Source organism: Rhinolophus sinicus, linkage group LG02 (genome assembly GCF_036562045.2).
Source record: "Rhinolophus sinicus isolate RSC01 linkage group LG02, ASM3656204v1, whole genome shotgun sequence".
Lineage (NCBI taxonomy): Eukaryota > Metazoa > Chordata > Mammalia > Chiroptera > Rhinolophidae > Rhinolophus > Rhinolophus sinicus.
The window spans coordinates 98,281,672-98,299,660 of NC_133752.1; the positions used below are offsets into that span (position 1 = coordinate 98,281,672).

At 36.6% G+C, this 17,989-nt stretch overlaps 1 protein-coding gene across 1 annotated transcript in view; it reads left to right on the plus strand.

Annotated features, from left to right (window-relative positions):
- Window positions 1-17,989, plus strand: part of YME1L1 (YME1 like 1 ATPase) — a 43,564-nt gene that overhangs the window by 6,233 nt on the left and 19,342 nt on the right. Inside the window, exons 3-8 of the mRNA XM_019749130.2 lie at window positions 4,920-5,082; window positions 7,460-7,558; window positions 11,726-11,835; window positions 13,150-13,300; window positions 13,707-13,790; window positions 16,091-16,173. Of these exons, the coding sequence (XP_019604689.1) occupies window positions 4,920-5,082; window positions 7,460-7,558; window positions 11,726-11,835; window positions 13,150-13,300; window positions 13,707-13,790; window positions 16,091-16,173 (690 nt within the window). The remainder of the gene's footprint in view (window positions 1-4,919; window positions 5,083-7,459; window positions 7,559-11,725; window positions 11,836-13,149; window positions 13,301-13,706; window positions 13,791-16,090; window positions 16,174-17,989) is intronic.

Sequence of the window (17,989 nt, forward strand, 5' to 3'; positions counted from 1 at the left end):
CCAAATTTGTGAGGGAAAAACAAGAATATGTATTATACATGGGTAGTACTAATTCCGATCTATGTAAATGTTTTTAATTCTTTTATTTATGCTTATGAGTTTAAAGTGTAGCTCTAGAAATCAATAATGATATCTGTATGCAAAATAATACCCTGGAATATGACAATCGGTTTTGTTGAACTTACTATGAACTTGGCAACAATGAAGAGTTCTCGGCCCTCTGTGATACTTAACTATCGTAAATTTGTTACTGGTACATAAAATTTCTTGTACCATAATATATTGAAAAATAAATTCTAAAATTCCTTTATAAATCAAAAAAACAAGTACCTAAATGTAAACAAATAAAAAATTGAATTAAAAAATTAAGACGAAAGACATTTTTTTCCTGAAAGTCTGGGCCAAAAACGTGGGTACACATTATACACAGGAGCGCATTATTCATGGTAAAATACGGTATGTTTTTGCAGCTTGAAAAGTAGCTAAACTCTAGAAGCCAGTGTTGAGGTTAAGACTAATGGTCTCAAATACAGAATTGCTGTTCTTCACCTCTGATAGTACTCTCATTAGTCCTACTCGTGGTCTTTAGTGAGTGCGTGTTACTGCGTCACAAACTTTTTCATTGTCCTGGAGCATCATTACCTCATCTCTACTCTTGTGCTTTGGTGCCTTTGTGTACTAAGTAAAATAAGGGCGACTTGAACACAAGCAGTGTGACACTATGACAGTGGATCTGATAAGAAGGCTCCTGAATGACTAACCGGCAGGGAGCCGAGATGCTGGACAAAGGGATGATTCATGGCCCCAGGCCTGAGAGCAGACTGCGTGAGATTTCATTGTACTACGCAGGATGGCACACAATTTCAAATCTATGAATTGTTTATCTCTGGAATTTTCCATTTAATGTTTTCAGACTGGGGTTGACCGGGGATAGCAAACCATGGAAATTGAAACTGGGGATATGAGGGGACTATTGTACTTGGTAAACTTTTATTCACACTCCATCCCATTGTAGTTTGGCTACCACTTTTACCATTTTACAGACCTATTTTGCTAAAGTCAGTGTTGATTTCTCTAGTGCTAAATAGAGACCTCTTAAAGTCTACATCTTTTTCAACTTTCCCTAGCATTTGACCTTGCTGAACATGTACTACTTCCAAAATATCATCTTGAATTAAGTGATACTACATTAATGATGGTTTTTTCTCTTTCTGTTTTGCTGGCCTTTTTTTAAAATTGCCAACCCCTTAAATATTGGGTGTATTGTGTATATATCCTTAATCTAATTTTCATTATGTACAGTCTTCCAGATTATGTAATCCATTTTCATATCTTCACTTAACATCTATATATATCCACATATGCTGATAACTCCCAAATATATCTTCAATCCTAAAGTCTCTCTGAAGTTTTAAAGTAATTTATCTAGTGGCTTGTTAAAATACCCCTCTGGATAGGCTCCAGGGGCTTCAAAATTAAGATATCCAAAACTGAGCTACTCCCCCAAATTCCAGTGTATTTGATCTTACTGTGGTTTTCTCCCCTGTTTTTCAGTCTGGGCCCAAACAGGAGAGAGAAACCACATAGTCATTTGAACAGTGAAAGTATAATATAAAAAACTGCTATAATGTTTTAGTTTGTTTTAACAACACTTTATTTTATTTTATTTTATACAGCCTTTTTAATTGGAAGGGGAATAGGACTTTATTGGGGAACAGTGTGTACTTCCAGGACTTTTTTCCAAGTCAAGTTGTTGTCCTTTCAGTCTTAGTTGTGGAGGGCACAGCTCAGCGCCAGGTCCAGTTGCCGTTACTAGTTACAGGGGGCGCAGCCCACCATCCCTTGCGGGAGTCGAACTGGCAACTTTATGGTTGAGAGGAAGCACTCCAACCAACTGAGCCATCTGGGAGCTCAGCGGCAGCTAAGCTCAAGGTGCCGTGTTCAATCTTAGTTGCAGGAGGCGCTGCCCACCATCCGTTGCAGGACTTGAGGAATTGAACTGACAACCTTGTGGTTGAGAGCCCACTGGCCCATGTGGGAATCGAACCAGCAGCCTTCGGAGTTAGGAACATGAAGGTCTAACCGCCTGAGCCACCGGGCCGACCCAACCCTATTTTTTTTTAAACTTTTATTTAAGTGTGTTTTCCCAGGACCCATCAGCTCCAAGTCAAGCAGTTGTTTCAATCTAGTTGTGGAGGGCGCAGCTCACAGTGGCCCATGTGGGGATCGAACTGGCAACCTTGTTGTTAAGAGCACCGTGCTCTAACCAACTGAGCTAACCGGTTTCCCCAACAACCCTATTTTTTAATAGGGCATTGGAATAACTAGGGATTAGCTAGTAAAAAATACTCTAAAAATGTATAAAACAGACAGACTTAAGGAGCAACTAATACTCCTAGGACTCTAGATAGAGCTTCCCAGGAAGAATACTCCTCTCCCAGGCTGAGATCGTGACCTTGCTGGAGAGGACACGGCCTTGGCTTACGGAATGGCAGAGAAGTCACTGCAGTGCCATGCAGGCTCAACTTGATGGAAATCTGCCCTCTAGGGTACCAGGAAAAGCTGTTCGGGGGGTGGGGGGGGTGTCTTACTGGGGAAGCCGCTGAATACTGTTGGCCACTGCACTGCAGGAGCCAGGCTTTGGAGAAGCTGCACAAGTGGCAGGAGCCAGATGGTGGTGCAGACAGGAGCCCACTGTGGGATCGTACCAGAACCAGGAATAAAAACTTTCCTCCTACATTGTCTCTCTGGTGCCCGCCACTGACAAAGATTTACATTGTGCCAGCTGGCCCAGGAAAAACATTTAAAGGGCCCAGACCTATGTTCATGAAGTCAACAAAAAGAATGAAGAGGAGCTAAGAAACAACAGATCAGTAACCAGCATATCCATCCAGAACCTTTCTCCCTCTCAGTCTCTCTACTGGTTCTTCAAATGTCTTTTGTCTATGATGTGTTTCTTCCATCCTTCTTAGTCAGAAATTAGTTCAGGCTCATATCATTTTTTTCTTGTTCCATCAGCCTTCTCTCATCCAGTGTATCTTATTTATCTTGTATTTTTTTCTGTAATATAAAACTAATCACATTAGTTACAGAATTAAATTCAAATAAGGTTCTTCACAATTTGGCTATAGCGCACCTTTCTAGTCCCTTCCATCACTAAATTTTTTACTACATCTCAGACATCCAGGCCCTTTAATGACTTTTTGTTTGCCCCCTTCTCCAAGTCTTCCTCCCCCATCTTTCAAATGAGGTGTTGCTACAGTGAAGCCTTCTCTGCCTTAGGAAATTAGTAGGTCTGTGTTCTGTGTTCTCAGCACTTTTTAAAACCATCTGTGTAATAGCAGTTACCATGTTGTACCATAATTACATGTACCTTATTTCTCTTTACGTTCCTAGGATCTAACACCCAATAAGTAATGAGAATAACTTTCTATCTTAGTTAAGAATCTGCATTGCCCTTTTGAAATCTATGGATTATAAATAGACTTTTTGACTTCCCGTTTTAAATAACTTTTTTTTTTTAATTGGGGAAGGGGTACAGGACTTTATTGGGGAACAGTGTGTACTTCCAGGACTTTTTTTCCAAGTCAAGTTGTTGTCCTTTCAGTCTTAGTTGTGGAGGGCGCAGCTTAGCTCCAGGTCCAGTTGCCGTTGCTAGTTGCAGGGGGCGCTGCCCACCATCCCCTGCGGGAGTTGAAATGGCAACCTTGTGGTTGAGAGGATGCGCTCCAACCAACTGAGCCATCCGGGAGCTCAGCGGCAGCTCAGCTCAAGGTGCCGTGTTCAATCTTAGATGCAGGGGGCGGAGCCCACCATCCCTTGCGGGACTGGAGGAATTGAACTGGCAACCTTGTGGTTGAGGGCCCACTGACCCATGTGGGAATTGAACCGACAGCCTTCGGTGTTAGGAGCTCGGAGCTCCGACTACCTGGGCCACCGGGCCGGCCCCTAAATGATAACTTTTAAAAAGTAGCTCTTGAATATTGTAGTCCTTCTGTTTCCATTGTAATAATATGCTTTATGGCTTTTAGTAATTTAAAAAGCACTTTTAAATATTTTGTTTCATCATACTTTTAACTATCTTACTATGTGCGATGGGATTTGTAGATAAGCAAGGCATGATCTCTTCCATTGATACTATCGTTGGTGAAACAGGCAGGACATATTTAGTAGTCATTTTGAAATATGAGGAAATGCATTCTAAGAATCTGAATCACTTATTACAAAGCTAATCAGTGGCAAACCTCTGGATGTGAATCCAGAGCTATAGAATCCATGGATCTAACTTTATATCAATCATAAGAAGGTGATACTTTATTTATTCTGTTTATTTGTGCTCTCCTTACTTGAAGTTTTAGCTGTTTGAGATTATAATTGTTACTTGTTTTTAGTGTCTCCCTGTTGGCTCACAAGGACAAGAAAATAACTCACCCCATCTGTTTGTAGTTACTTCAGAATTCTTGTGAGGTGAATGTGTTTTCTTGTCTGGTTTTCACACGTTTTTTACTTTGTTCAGTGTCCCTCCGTAATAGATGTGAGATAGGGTATCTGTAGAAGCTCTCTGTTCAATGAAGGATCTCATCCAGGAGGCCTGAGTTGTGAGATGGCCTGTGGTAGCATATTGCTCTTTCTTTATCAAGTGGCCTTTTGTTTATGGGCATTCGGGATGAAGGAAGCTTTAAAGCTCTGAGGACTGCTGATACCATTGGGAATCATTTTTTCAACCTCTATCAAGCCTCATATGATTGACTTCAGTAAAACTAGAACTATAAAAATATTTTTACCAATTAAATATTAAAAAAGGAAATCAATGCATTTATTAGATTTTTAAAACCTATATTGCTTCAACTGATAAAGACTGCTTAAGTTAAATATCTTGATAATGTTAATGCTTACTTGGTTAACTTTATCTTTTACAGCCTGTGCTTAACTTAAAGGACCTTGGATTATCTGAATTAAAAATTGGACAGATTGATCAGTTGGTAGACAGTCTACTTCCTGGGTTTTGTAAAGGCAAAAACATTTCTTCCCATTGGCATATATCTCACGTCTCTGCACAGTCCTTCTTTGAAAATAAATATGGTAAGTTATTTTAGTGCTATTGATAATCATAACAGATACCATTTATTAACATTCACTATGTACCAGGTTCTTTCCTGAGTTGTTTTCTTTCTTCCTCCCTCCCTCCCTTTCTTTTTTTCCTTCCTTATTTTTTTATTTTTTTTGGCTAACTTTTTATATTGGAGTCATTTCAGATTTACAGAAAAGTTGCAAGGATAGTATAGAATTCCTATATACACTTCCCGTGGCTTCCCCTAATGCTGACTACTTACATAACCACAGTACATTTGTCAAAACTAAGAAATTAATACTGGTGCATTACTTCTAACTAAATCACAGACTTTATTTAGATTTTACCAAATAAGTTTAATTTTACCAAATCATGAGTTTTTCTACTAGGATCCGTTTTCTGTTCTAGGATCTAATACAGCATACTACATAGCATTTAGGATGGTGGAGAGGTATGGTATCTTTTGTTTGTTTGGTGTTTGTGATGTGACAAACATTTATTTACTGGATTCTAGGTTACATAAACTACTAATCTCTAAGAATACATTGAAGAAACAGTCATGGTCTCTTCTTTTATAGAAAGTCTACGTATATTCTTGAGTCTTGTTAACAATCTGGTATTATAATAAGTGGCCATTTGTTGAAAGGAAGGTCAGTTCCATGGTTTCTTTTTGGATAATACTTAAACAACTAACGTTTGAGTCTTATCAAAATTCTTGTTTTATATTGATGGAAGAATAGATTTTTTAAAATCAATAACAAGCTATAAAAGCCCAGAAACAAAAGAGCAGTTTTGAATAGTTTTGTGACAAAGATTTGATTTGAAACTGTACTTTGTATCAACTTAATTCTTTTACTGCCTTTGCCTTTCATTCATATAAGGGCTGGAGGGTAAATAAAGAATTCAAGAGTGAGAATATATGAAGTGTTTCTGAGCTGGGGGCTTAGGCTAAAAATCTGCTTCTATTTCATTACCTTTTTGTGCTATATGTACTACCTCCTTCATAAGAGAAGCCCTGTGATTTAGAGGTTAAGAGTGAGGAGCAGATTAGGATCAAACTCAGTCCTGCCAGATTAACGATGGTATTTACTTAGTTAAATTTCTTTCTTTTTTTTCTTTAAAGATTTTATTGGGGAAGGGGAACAGGACTTTATTGGGGAACAGTGTGTACTTCCAGGACTTTTTCCAAGTCAAGTTGTTGTCCTTTCAGTCTTAGTTGTGGAGGGTGCAGCTCAGCTCCAGGTCCAGTTGCTGTTGCTAGTTGCAGGGGGCGCAGCCCACCATCCCTTGCGGGAGTCAAACTGGCAACCTTGTGGTTGAGAGCCCGCGTTCCAACCAACTGAGCCATCTGGCCGCCTGGGAGCTGAGCAGCAGCTCATTGACTTCATTCTAGTTGTGGAGGGCACAGCTCGCTGGCCCATGTGGGAATCGAACTGGCAGCCCCATTGCCCAGAGCTTGCATTCTTACCCAACTGAGCCACCCGTCTGCCCCTCCTAACTTTCTTCAAGTTGCTGTTTTTTTTATGAAAGTATGAGGAATAACTATCTTACTTTGAAGGGTCAGATGAAATAATTTGAAGTACTTGGGGCCCACAGTGAGTGTTTAGTAGATTAAAATTTTTCTTATCATTGTTATTATAGTAGTGTAATTACTACTGATCTTCTAGTCTTGATAGTTACATTTCCTTTGAAGCTTGTTCCTCTTACTGCCAGTCATTTTCTAGGCTTAGGCAGATAGGGATATTAGGAAGGGGTTTCTGACTTCACTCTAAGGGTTGTTAGAAGAATCCATGCATCCTAGTTGGGATACACGGATAGGTGAGCACCACTGTCTGTCTTGTTGCTGCCGAGCTTTTCCCTGAGATCATAGATGTAAAGTAGGATGGTGCCCAGTAATCAAGAATAGGAGTTAGGAAGGAACACTAAAGTATTCATGGCTTTACAGCTGTCAAGGGAACTTTCTTTGTACCCATGACTGTGGAAGCTCTAGGAGAGAAAACTGGCAGAACCTCTGGTTTGCAATCTTTTATCACATTGTTCATTACAGTTTTTTAAATTGTCTCTAGGAAATAATGAGTTTTTATCTTTTTATGTTTTTAATTAAAAGTAACTTTAGCTAAACATATATCTTTCACCTCTTGATTTGAATTTAGTTTCATTGGCAGCTATATTCGTATGTCAGATAAAAAAAGATTGATAAGTGATAGTAAAATGATGAAAAACTGTATTTAGAATAGCAGTGCTTTTAGATATTTGTAAAACTATATACAAATAAAAGGCAAAACTCATATTTTGCTTTTTCTAATATTTGGTAAAATTATATTTCATATATACATATATTTTTTTGGTTTGGCAATTAGAACATTTACTTTTTCAATTTTCCTCCAGGTTACATAGATGTATTTAGTACTTTACGTTCCTCTTGCTTGTACAGACAACATTCAAGAACTCTTAAAAGCATTTGTTCAGATCTTCAGTACTGGCCAGGTATGAAGCAACAACTGTATTTACTTTGTAAAAAATAATAGATGTATTTATTATATTCTGATTTGTTTTCCTTAATAAAACTAATGATTATAAACATTTATTTGTAGCTCACAGTAGAACTTATAGAGTATTTGAAATGAATTAGTTTGGGTATTCTGTGTATTTATGTGGAAAATATTAAAAGGAGCTAAATTTTGAATGTATTAACTGCTACAGTAAATCATATTCTAGGCATCTTATCTATACTGGCTTCAAAATAGTTAACTAAGCACATTTGTTTATTTCCCTTCATTTTCAAAATCACATTGCCAGACCAAAAAATAGAAAAATGAGAAAAAGGGCAACAGCAGAGGGATTTCATTGATGGACCAGAAATTCGAGGGCTTTCCATAAGTCATAGGATAGATGACATCAAATTGTTAGCAAAATAAAAAATGCGTTCATTCGTATTATTACATGATAATATTACATCAGACATTAGTGATGGGTGTTAGGTGACAGTGATAAATGAAAAAGATAGGTGATGCCTGTTTTCATGGAACTTAGAGTAAAATAAAAGAGGTGTGTACTGCTATTTCTAGTGGAACTTAGGAAAAAACCCAAATTTTGAATCAATAAATGGGGGCTCTGGGATGGTTGATACAGTAAACAGTTGAAAAGATTGCCAGAAGTGGGCCAGTCACAGAGCAGGTATGGCTTTTCACTTTTAGACTGCAATTTGCAAAAGACTTGTAATAAGGGTGTGTATGTGTACACATGCATGTTGAAAGGAGTGTATATCCCTAAAGACTCCTGGTTTGAATATTCATGACAGAGAAACATGTCAGTACCCCAGATTACTCTGGACTTGGATCATGTACTGAAGGTATCCTCCTCGTTCACCATGAGTCTATGTTTTGTAGTCTAAATACATTTATCACCTTGGTAGTTTTGAGGAAACCTATCACCAGTCATTCTTCTTTACAAATACAAATGGATTAGCAAGAATCTCCATATATTTGAGGTAAACTTGTAGTAAGTAAGAGAGGCACCATGTTGAGCAGAGACCAATAATCCTCTGAAGAAATTATTAATGCAGAAGACAGAAGAATACTATATTCAATATTCATGGAAGACATAAAAACTAAGTATGTATTTAGGTATGAAGTATATCTTCATTTTCAAAACGCTTGTGTGTCAGGTCAGGTTCTCTGATCATGTAATAAAATTGAAACCAAATAACAAAGGATAGCAAAAAAATAACTAAATATGTGGAAATTTAAAGATACTTTTCTGAGTGTCTGGCTAAAGAGAAATCTCAAAAAAACCTGAACTTGTAGATAATTAGTAATGAACCACAGTGAAAATCTGTATATCAAAATCTTTGGGTTGAGGACAAACTGATGCTGAGGGCATTGTATAATTTATTAAGAAATAAGGAAGATGGGAAATAAATTCATTAAACAATTTTAGAATTTTTTAAAAAGATTGAGAAATTAATATGGCTAAAACAGACATGCAGTTAAATGAATATAATTGCATAAAGTTTTACTTAACTAAACCAAGAACAAAATTAAGAAAATAGATCAAACAAGTCTGATTAAGAAACAGCAAGGGAATACAAGCAATATTAGAGGTGAAAAGTGGGAACTGCCACAGAGAATGAAGATTATAAAATTGCAAGAATGTCCAGAAAGAGAAAGACAAGTATCTCATGATTTCGCTGATGTGGAATCTTGAAAAACAAACAAAACAAATAGTCGTGGATACAGAGAACAGATAGGTAGTTGCCAGAAGGGAAGTGAGTTGAGAGGTGGGCAGAAAGGAGTGAAAGGGGGTCAGTTGCATAATGGATAGTAACTAGATTTTTGGGGAGATCACTTTGTGTAGTATATATGGGAGTCAAATTATAATGTTCACCTGAAACTTACATAATAAAAAATAAAAATATTATGACTATAATTTTATATTGTAAATAAAAACGTATTGAAACAGATAATTATCCAAGTTATAAATTAGCAAAATTGACCCAATAAGAGGTAAGACAATAAAATTTAAAGGTACTATTTTTCAAATATAATACTTTTGCCCCAAAGGCATTAGGCTGAGACAGTTTTATTGCTGTATTCCATTTTCTAGGGTTAAGAGTTTCTTGTTGTTTAAAGCTTTTTTTAATAAGGAAAAAGATAGAATAAGCTTTCCTATTTATTTCATAAAATGCCTGATACTGAAATATTAGCAATAAAAAAGATCAATTTTGCTTAATAATGTGGAGACAGAAATCCTAAATAAAATTTGAAAAACCAAGTTTAGAATGGAATATGAGAATGATTGAACATTAGGAAGTATATTATCATGTTAATTGGTTAGAGAAGAAAAGCAATGTTATTTTAGTATATGATAAAAAACATGTAATATATTTTAATTGCTATGCTTCCTAAAAGCTTTTAGAAAGCTAGAATAGAAATTTTAATTTCTTAACGAAATCTATTAGGATCTCATTAATATTAGAAAGATGTCTAGTATCCTGTTTTTGTGTAGCAGTAATTTGGAGGTTCTGAACAATGTGGTTAAAAAGAAAAAGAAAGGGATTATATGTAAATTAAAAGAAGGGGCAAAATTATAATTAGCAGGTGATATAATTGTTTACCAGAAAATCAACTGAAAGTGTTCTCAAGTAAGAGTTCATTACATGGGTAAGATAAATGCATAAAAATCATTAGCTTTTTTTTTATTCTAGCAATTGATTTTATTTCCAATTTCTTCAATACCTATTAAATATTTTACCCTGACAAGCATGCAACATAATATACACACATATGTATATGTGTACGCATAGAAAACTTCGCTGACGGAAGTAAAAGAGCTAAGTGAAATAAAATGAGAGAATACCATTATCCTTTTTGGAAGGACTCAATATTATACAGTATCAATGTATACCCAGATTTATTAATTCAGTACAACTCCAATCCAAAGCCTAAAGATTTATGAAAATCAAGAAGTTGTTTTTAAATTTGGGTGTATTGAAGTGATTGAGATTCTTACACCTTAAAACAAAAAAAGTTCCAAATAGATAAAGGTCTGAAAACAAAAAAGTTAAAAGTATTAGATGAAGTCATTAGACTACGTTTAAAATCTTAGTTTGGGGATGGGACTCTAATGAAAACACTACAGATTAAAAGATAGGGCTATATTAATTTTATAAGTTACTGTATCACTTAATTAAAAGACAAAGACTTTAAACCTTTGAAATATATATAACTAAAGGCTAGTATACATAACATCCATATTCTACAAATGAAATATGTGCAAAGGTCATGAATAGTCAATTCATTAAATAAATAAAAATAGTCACTACAAATTTAAAATATTTTCAAAACTTACCCTCACTTCTAATCTGAAATGCAAATTAAAACAAAATACTACTTTTTGCTCATAAGATTTGTAGGAATTAAAAAGATTTATATTATTCATTGTTGCAAAGGCCGTGGAGAAAAGAACAATTTTTCTTTCGTGGGTGTATAAATCGATAACAGTCTAGAGGGCAGTTTCTTAATGTTAAACAGTATAAACCTCACAATCTGACTTTTAGGAATTTAGCCTATATATGCTGAAAGATAATATATACAATATCTGCATTGTATATATTTACTGCAGCATTATTTTTAGCAAGAATAAACAGGAAACAGCTAATGTCTGGAGTAGGGAAATGGTTGAATAAATTGCTCTACTCAGATAAATTGGAAAGCTATAAACAGCCGTTAAACTGCACTGTCTGACCTATTTTGAAAATGTGCAGACTATATTAAGTGAAAGAAAACAATTGTAGAAAGCTCTGTACTGTTACAGAAAGAGCATGTGTTTAAATAGATAGAAGTATAATCATGGAATTGTTAATACTGGTTACTTATTGGAAGTAGGAGTGGGGTTTGAGGAATTAGAAGACACTAACTTTGATACTTAGCTGTTTTTTTAACATTTTTAAATTGCCAAGATACGTAAGGTTAATTTTGTAGATTCAGTCCATTTTAATGACAAGTGTGTTGAAGTATCAGGCAAAGAACAGTTAAAAAAACAAGATGAAAACCTGTGATGTACAGGTATGGTGTCAGAGTTTTGAGTCTTAGGCATTTTTCTGTTCTTATAAAAATTTAAAATGAGAAGTAAATGTGATACTGTTTCATTCAGTTTTCATACAGTCTCGGGGTTTTAAAACTTTGAAATCAAGGACACGACGTCTGCAGTCCACCTCTGAAAGATTAGCAGAAACACAGCACATAGCACCATCATTCGTGAAGGTAATTAGACTGTTTTTGTTTGAAAGAGCAATAATTTTCAGATTATTAAAATGAGAAGCTTCAATATCTGATTTTTTTTGTTGGCTGATTGATTTTCCCCCATTTTTCTACTTATGACAAAGGATGAATAACCTGTGTAATCATTATACCTACAACTCTTCTGGATGCCAGACTTGTCTTTCCTCTGGCCTATTAAACATCTCCCTGTTTTCTTTCCCTACCAACCTACTACACCTGCTTATATGTGTCTCTGTGTTAATGAGCAGCATCCACTCAAACTAGAAACCTGGTAATCAACTTTGATTTGTCTGTCTTCTCTCACCTACCACATCCATTAAAGTCTTGTTGATCCAGCCTCTTCAATATTTCTTAAATCTCTCTTTTCATCCCTAGTTCCATTGCATAGACTATTAGTTATCTAGGCAAGAAATGGTTATAAGCATTAATTCAGTCCCCATGCCTTTAGTTTTACTACCTTCAGTCTAGCCTCTAGACTGCCACCGACCAGTCTGTCTAAAATGTATTAAATGTAATATTGTGTTCCTCTGCTTTATTGTCAGACTCCTGCCATGAGATACAGGGCATGTTATCGTTTAGCCTCTACCGATCATTTTCTGTTCTCATTTTCAATGTGTCACGCCCTCTGTACCCCTAACCTCCCCATCACTTGGCATTTTAAAGTCCTGTCATACAAGATTGCAGTTCTTCAGCATTGAAGACTGTTTTTTCATGCCTCTGTCAGATTGTCCATGCCGTTTGTCCCTGTGGCTTATGTATCCCATTATCTTTAAGGCCTTTCTTGACTGCCTAAGTAGTATTTATTTTACCACCATACCTAGTACTTCTAACATAATATGAAGATGATTTCGATAACTTATGTATCTCTCCTCGATAGACTGAAAACATTCAGATCATTATTTATCTTTATGTCTTCAGAACATAAACAGGACCAGGTATATGAAATGTGCTCAGTAAACATTTAAGATATTAATGAGGATATCCTGTAGCAGACTTAAAGTAGTGTGGACGTCAAGTCATTAGAACCCTGAGTCAACATGTGACCTGTTACCTGTTTTCAGTATAGTGTTCATACAGAGAGTTTCTTTATATTAATTGATTGATACAGGTATAGGGTCCAATGTTATTTTGCTAACTATTGATTAAGTAATTTATTGTTGAGTTTTAACCTAACTTGTCACATTGACAAAAATTTAAGTCTAGAATTATAGTAAATTTTTTGTGTGTGAGTGATCAGAATATTTCTGAGGAGTGGTATATAATCAACCAATACTGATGTGTTTTTTGTGTATTTAGGGATTTCTTTTGAGAGACAGAGGATCAGATGTTGAGACTTTGGACAAACTCATGAAAAACAAAAACATACCTGAAGCTCATCAAGAGGCATTTAAAACTGGTTTTGCAGAGGGTTTTCTGAAAGCTCAAGCACTAACCCAAAAAACCAATGGTAAGTTGATTTGACAACTGTTTTTGAGAAGAGTATCTGAAAGGAAGTCATAGTCCTACCTTCAAGTGATCATGAATAACTTTTCTAATAATTATCGAACTTTCCATTAGTTATATTCTGCTGTATTGTAACCTAAGCTGTGTAGAGATGAAAGTATCTGCGGGCATTCCCCTTTCTCAACTGAGAAACTGAAGTCAAGGACAGAAGTGTGAGTGGCTTCATGAAGTTCCTGTCACAGAGTGCTGACAGGAAATCATGGCAGTTAAGCAAAAGACAATTATGCAATTATTGCAAAGTAGCATGTGATGAAATATGATTACTATCACTAACCTAATGTTTGCATTTCATAGAGCTGTCATTTCTTATTGATGCCATTTGATTTAAGGCTTTTTTTCCCCCTCTCCAGATTCTCTACGACGAACTCGTCTGATTCTCTTTGTTTTGCTGCTATTTGGCATTTATGGACTCTTAAAAAACCCATTTTTATCTGGTAAATACTTTTTATTTATCTGACTTACTAATTTTTAAAAATCTACATACTTGTTTCTTTTTCATAGTCCACTTAAGACCGAGAGAAAGAAAAGATTAATGTTTATCGAGCTAGGATCTAGGCCTTTCATGCCTAAATCAAGACTTCTCAGAGTGAGTCACTTTGAGATTGTTTTTTGCATTTAAGTAGAAAAGTTTTAACCTGTACCACAGTGTACCTTCTGCCTTGTCAGAGGGTTTATTATTTTGACATTATTTTGTGGGTTACAGGAAAAGTTTCTTCAGGCAAATTCAGGTTTTACTCATTTTGAGAAAATAATATTTTGTTAAAATTCCAAGGATTGTGTTATGAGAGTGAAAATGTTATTTAAACTTCTAGTAGTGGTTAGTTTCCTAGATTTTTAGAAAATGATACCTGTCTAGTCGTAAAACTAAAAAAGAATATTTTTGGCAGAATTTTATAATAGCAAGACAAAGTAAAATAATTGTCTTTTTAGAGACTAATAAATTGAATTTATTTTTTCTGTTTGCCAGTCTAAAATGAAGTCCTAATGTCAGGCTTAAGTGATTTTAATTGCTTTTTCAACTACCATTTAATTTTCACCCTGTGTTTTCTACTCTCTCTGTGATTGAGTATCTTGAGAGAAAAAACTCTTAATGTATTAAGAACTTTGGTTACTTGGATCAGGATTTCATCCCAGAAATTGCATGTAGCCCCAGACATTTTAAGTTTTTTTGTGGCATGAAACCTGAGATGAAGTTTTAACATCCAGGAATACCTTTTTATATCTCGTTTCACCATCTCTTATCTCCGTTTTTCAAAAAGAACCACTATAGGGATGATAAGGTGATATTGGCAGGTTGGTAGAGGGGTGACGTGAGAGCTGATTATTCTTAATTGATGTCTTAAATGAAGGAAAATAAGTATGAAATGTGTTGAAAAATAAGTATGAAATGTGTTGGAAAATAAGTAGGAAATGTGTTGCCTTTGAGAAATTCTAAGTTTTTACTAGGTCCAAGTGCTCCTGCTGCAAATTTATTTTCATTATTTATTAAGTCCATCTAAGCCTTTTTTCCCCCTTCTTTCATCTCCCCCCGACTCTGGTTCAAGTCCTTGCACTCAGGTCACGCCGGTTGATGGTTGGCTGGCTGGCTGGCCGCTGCTCAGGCTAGCTGCTGGCCACTCAGCCCACGCCAGCTCACACCACCTCATGCCAGCCCATGGCAGCCCAGCTCCAGTAGAGCTCTTGTTCACAATCTTAGCTGTAAAGGACGCAGAACACTGGCCCATGTGGGAATCGAACCGGTGACCTCAGTGTTAGGAGCATGGCGCCCCAACCACCTGAGCCACAGGGCCGGGCCCTGTATAGAGCCTTGAAACAATAATTTAGTGAGCTAAAACAGTCAGTCTCCATTGTAGAATTACTGTTTTAAATTTGCTCTCTTGGCTTGTCTGTTCTTGATAGTTAAGTGTTTTTTGTTAACCCTGTATTACAGCCTACTCATTTTTTGCTTTTGTATTTCAGTCTATCTTAAAGACAATACTTTTGACATACTCTGAGGAAATTAGAAATTGTTCAGTTTACTCATTTATATATGTCCAGTATGGAAGTTTACCTGAAGTGGGGAAGTTTCAGACAGCTTTGTTTCCCATAGTTGACTTGTTCACCATAGTTAGTCTGTCCTAGCAAACTTTCACTGTCTTATACTTAATGATGTCGTTACTGATATATCATCTAAGGACAAATAAGTTGTCAGAGGAGGATGCCTATTTGAAAAGTGAGAGCTGTTAAGCTTCACCCTTTATTTTTTAATGTCAGTGCCGTTTTTTTGTGGTTTTTTTAATGCTAGGTGAAGGCAAAGTGTTTCAAAGTATAGATCCCTGACCAGTTGTATCAGAATGACCAGGGTTGATTGTTAAACATGCAAACACTACAGTGCCCTTTTTCTAAATCTACAAATCAGAAGTTCTGTGCCATGGCCCGGGAACCTGCATTAACACATTCTCAAGTGATTTTTATGCACTGGAATATTTAAGATTTCTAACATTAGCTGTTACTAAGAGAAGAGGAACATAACTCTTGGTTTTAATTGGAAAGTATAAGATGTCATTTTAATGTGAATCATTTGTTCCTTGAACATGGTCTAGAAATCTAGAAGACCTAGTTTCTACTCCTCACTCTGATTTAATGTATGTGAAGTTAGATATTTTATTTTCCTGGGATTTGCTTTCTTGCATCTGAAAAAATAAAGTGGTTGGAATTTTATGAATCAAATGTGTGAACATTTTCTTCTCTTTAGTCCGCTTCCGGACAACAACGGGGCTTGATTCTGCAGTAGATCCTGTCCAGATGAAAAATGTCACCTTTGAGCATGTTAAAGGAGTAAGTTAAAAAGTTTACCCTGACCTCTTCAAACATTAACTGTATAAGGTCAATATTTGATTCTAAAGATGTGAATAATAGAAAATATATATTGGTCTCTGCTCCCAGTTCCTGGCACAGAGCTCCGAAAATCCTTGTAATTTCCTATGTGATAAGAGCATGAGGAGCATCTTTTGTTCAGCTATTTGCCTTTGACTGCTATTCCTGACACAGAGCTTCTAAATCCCTTGGAATTTCCTGGGTGATAGGAGTGTCTTTTGTTCTAATGAGGTGACTTTTTTTTTTTTATTGGGCAATATTGGGGAGCAGTGTGTTTCTCCAGGGCCCATCAGCTCTAAGTCCTTCAATCTAGTTGTGGAGGGCGCAGCTCAGCTCCAAGTCCTGTCGCCGTTTTCAATCTTTAGTTTTAGGGGGCACAGCCACCATCCCCTGGGGGAATTGAACCGGCAGTCTAGTTGGCGAGAGTTCGCTCTAACCAACTGAGCCATCCGGCTGCCCCTCCGGAAGCTCAGCTACAGCCTTGTTGTCCTTCAATCTAGTTGTGGAGGGCGCAGCTCACTGGCCCACGTGGAAATCCAACCAGCAACCCTGTTGTTCAGAGCTCGCGCTCTAACCAAATGAGCTATCTGGCTGCACCAAATGAGGTGACATTTAGTGGGCTTCTGGATAGCTTTCGGATGGGGCTGGTTACCAGAAAGACCAAGCCTTGATTAGAAGCTTGGAACTTTCAGCCCCACCCCACATTCTCTAGGGAGGAGACAGGACATGGAAATGCAGTTAATAACTGATTGTACCTACATGAGGAAGCCTCCATAAAAATCTCAATAGTCAGGTTCAGGAAGCTTCCAGGTAAACAAGTGGTGGTGTTGGGAGAGTAGCGCATCCAGAGAGGGCGAGGTGGCTGCGCTCCTTCCCTCAGACCTGTTTCATGGCAGGGCTTAGTATTAATGTGTGAAAGCAGCAAGGTGTAGTGGAATGAATGTGGACCTCAGAGTCAAACAGACTAAGGTTTCAAATTCGTTTTTGCCTTAGTGGTGTGTATCCTTGAGCAAGTTACTTTAGATTCTCACAGATTGTGTATGTGCTTGACACATAGTTGATACTCAATAAACGGTACTTCTTTTTACCTGTTCCTCTTACTGATCTTTGTAACTCCGGTATCTAAAATATCTATATCTGGAGTGAACAGAACGGATGAATGCTAGTTTATAGCCAGTTAATTAAATCATCTGACAAATATTTAATTGTGTTTCCTAAGTGCCAGTCCCTGTTTTAGGTACTGGGACAGAAGAAATAAAACAAATCTCCACCCTCCTGGAGTTTTAATTCTAACAGGAATTGGACAATGCTATGATATACATGGAAATAATAGAGTATGTTAAATGGTAAAATGTTATGGTAGAAAAATAGAGCAGGGTGTAAAGAGGATTGGGAGTTCTGGGATAAAGATCACAATTTTAAATGGGGTGTTCAGGGTATGATTGACTGAGCCGGTGACACTTACGTGAAGATTTGAAGATGGAATAAACCATGCATTTTATCTGAGCAAAGAACAGTTCTTGCCAGAGGAAGAGAGGGAATAAAGGACGTAAAGAAATAACGTACCATTTTTGTTTGTTGAGATCTGAAAAGGCTACTTTTATGTGGAATGCAGTGAGCAAGGTGAATTAGCAAAAATACTAGATGAGATCAGAGAGGTAAATAGGAACAGATTGCATAGTATCTGGTAAGCCATTATAAAGACTTTTACTGTGAGAAAGTGGGAGCCGTGGAAGGATTTTGAGCAGAAAAATAATATGATTTGATACAAAATTTA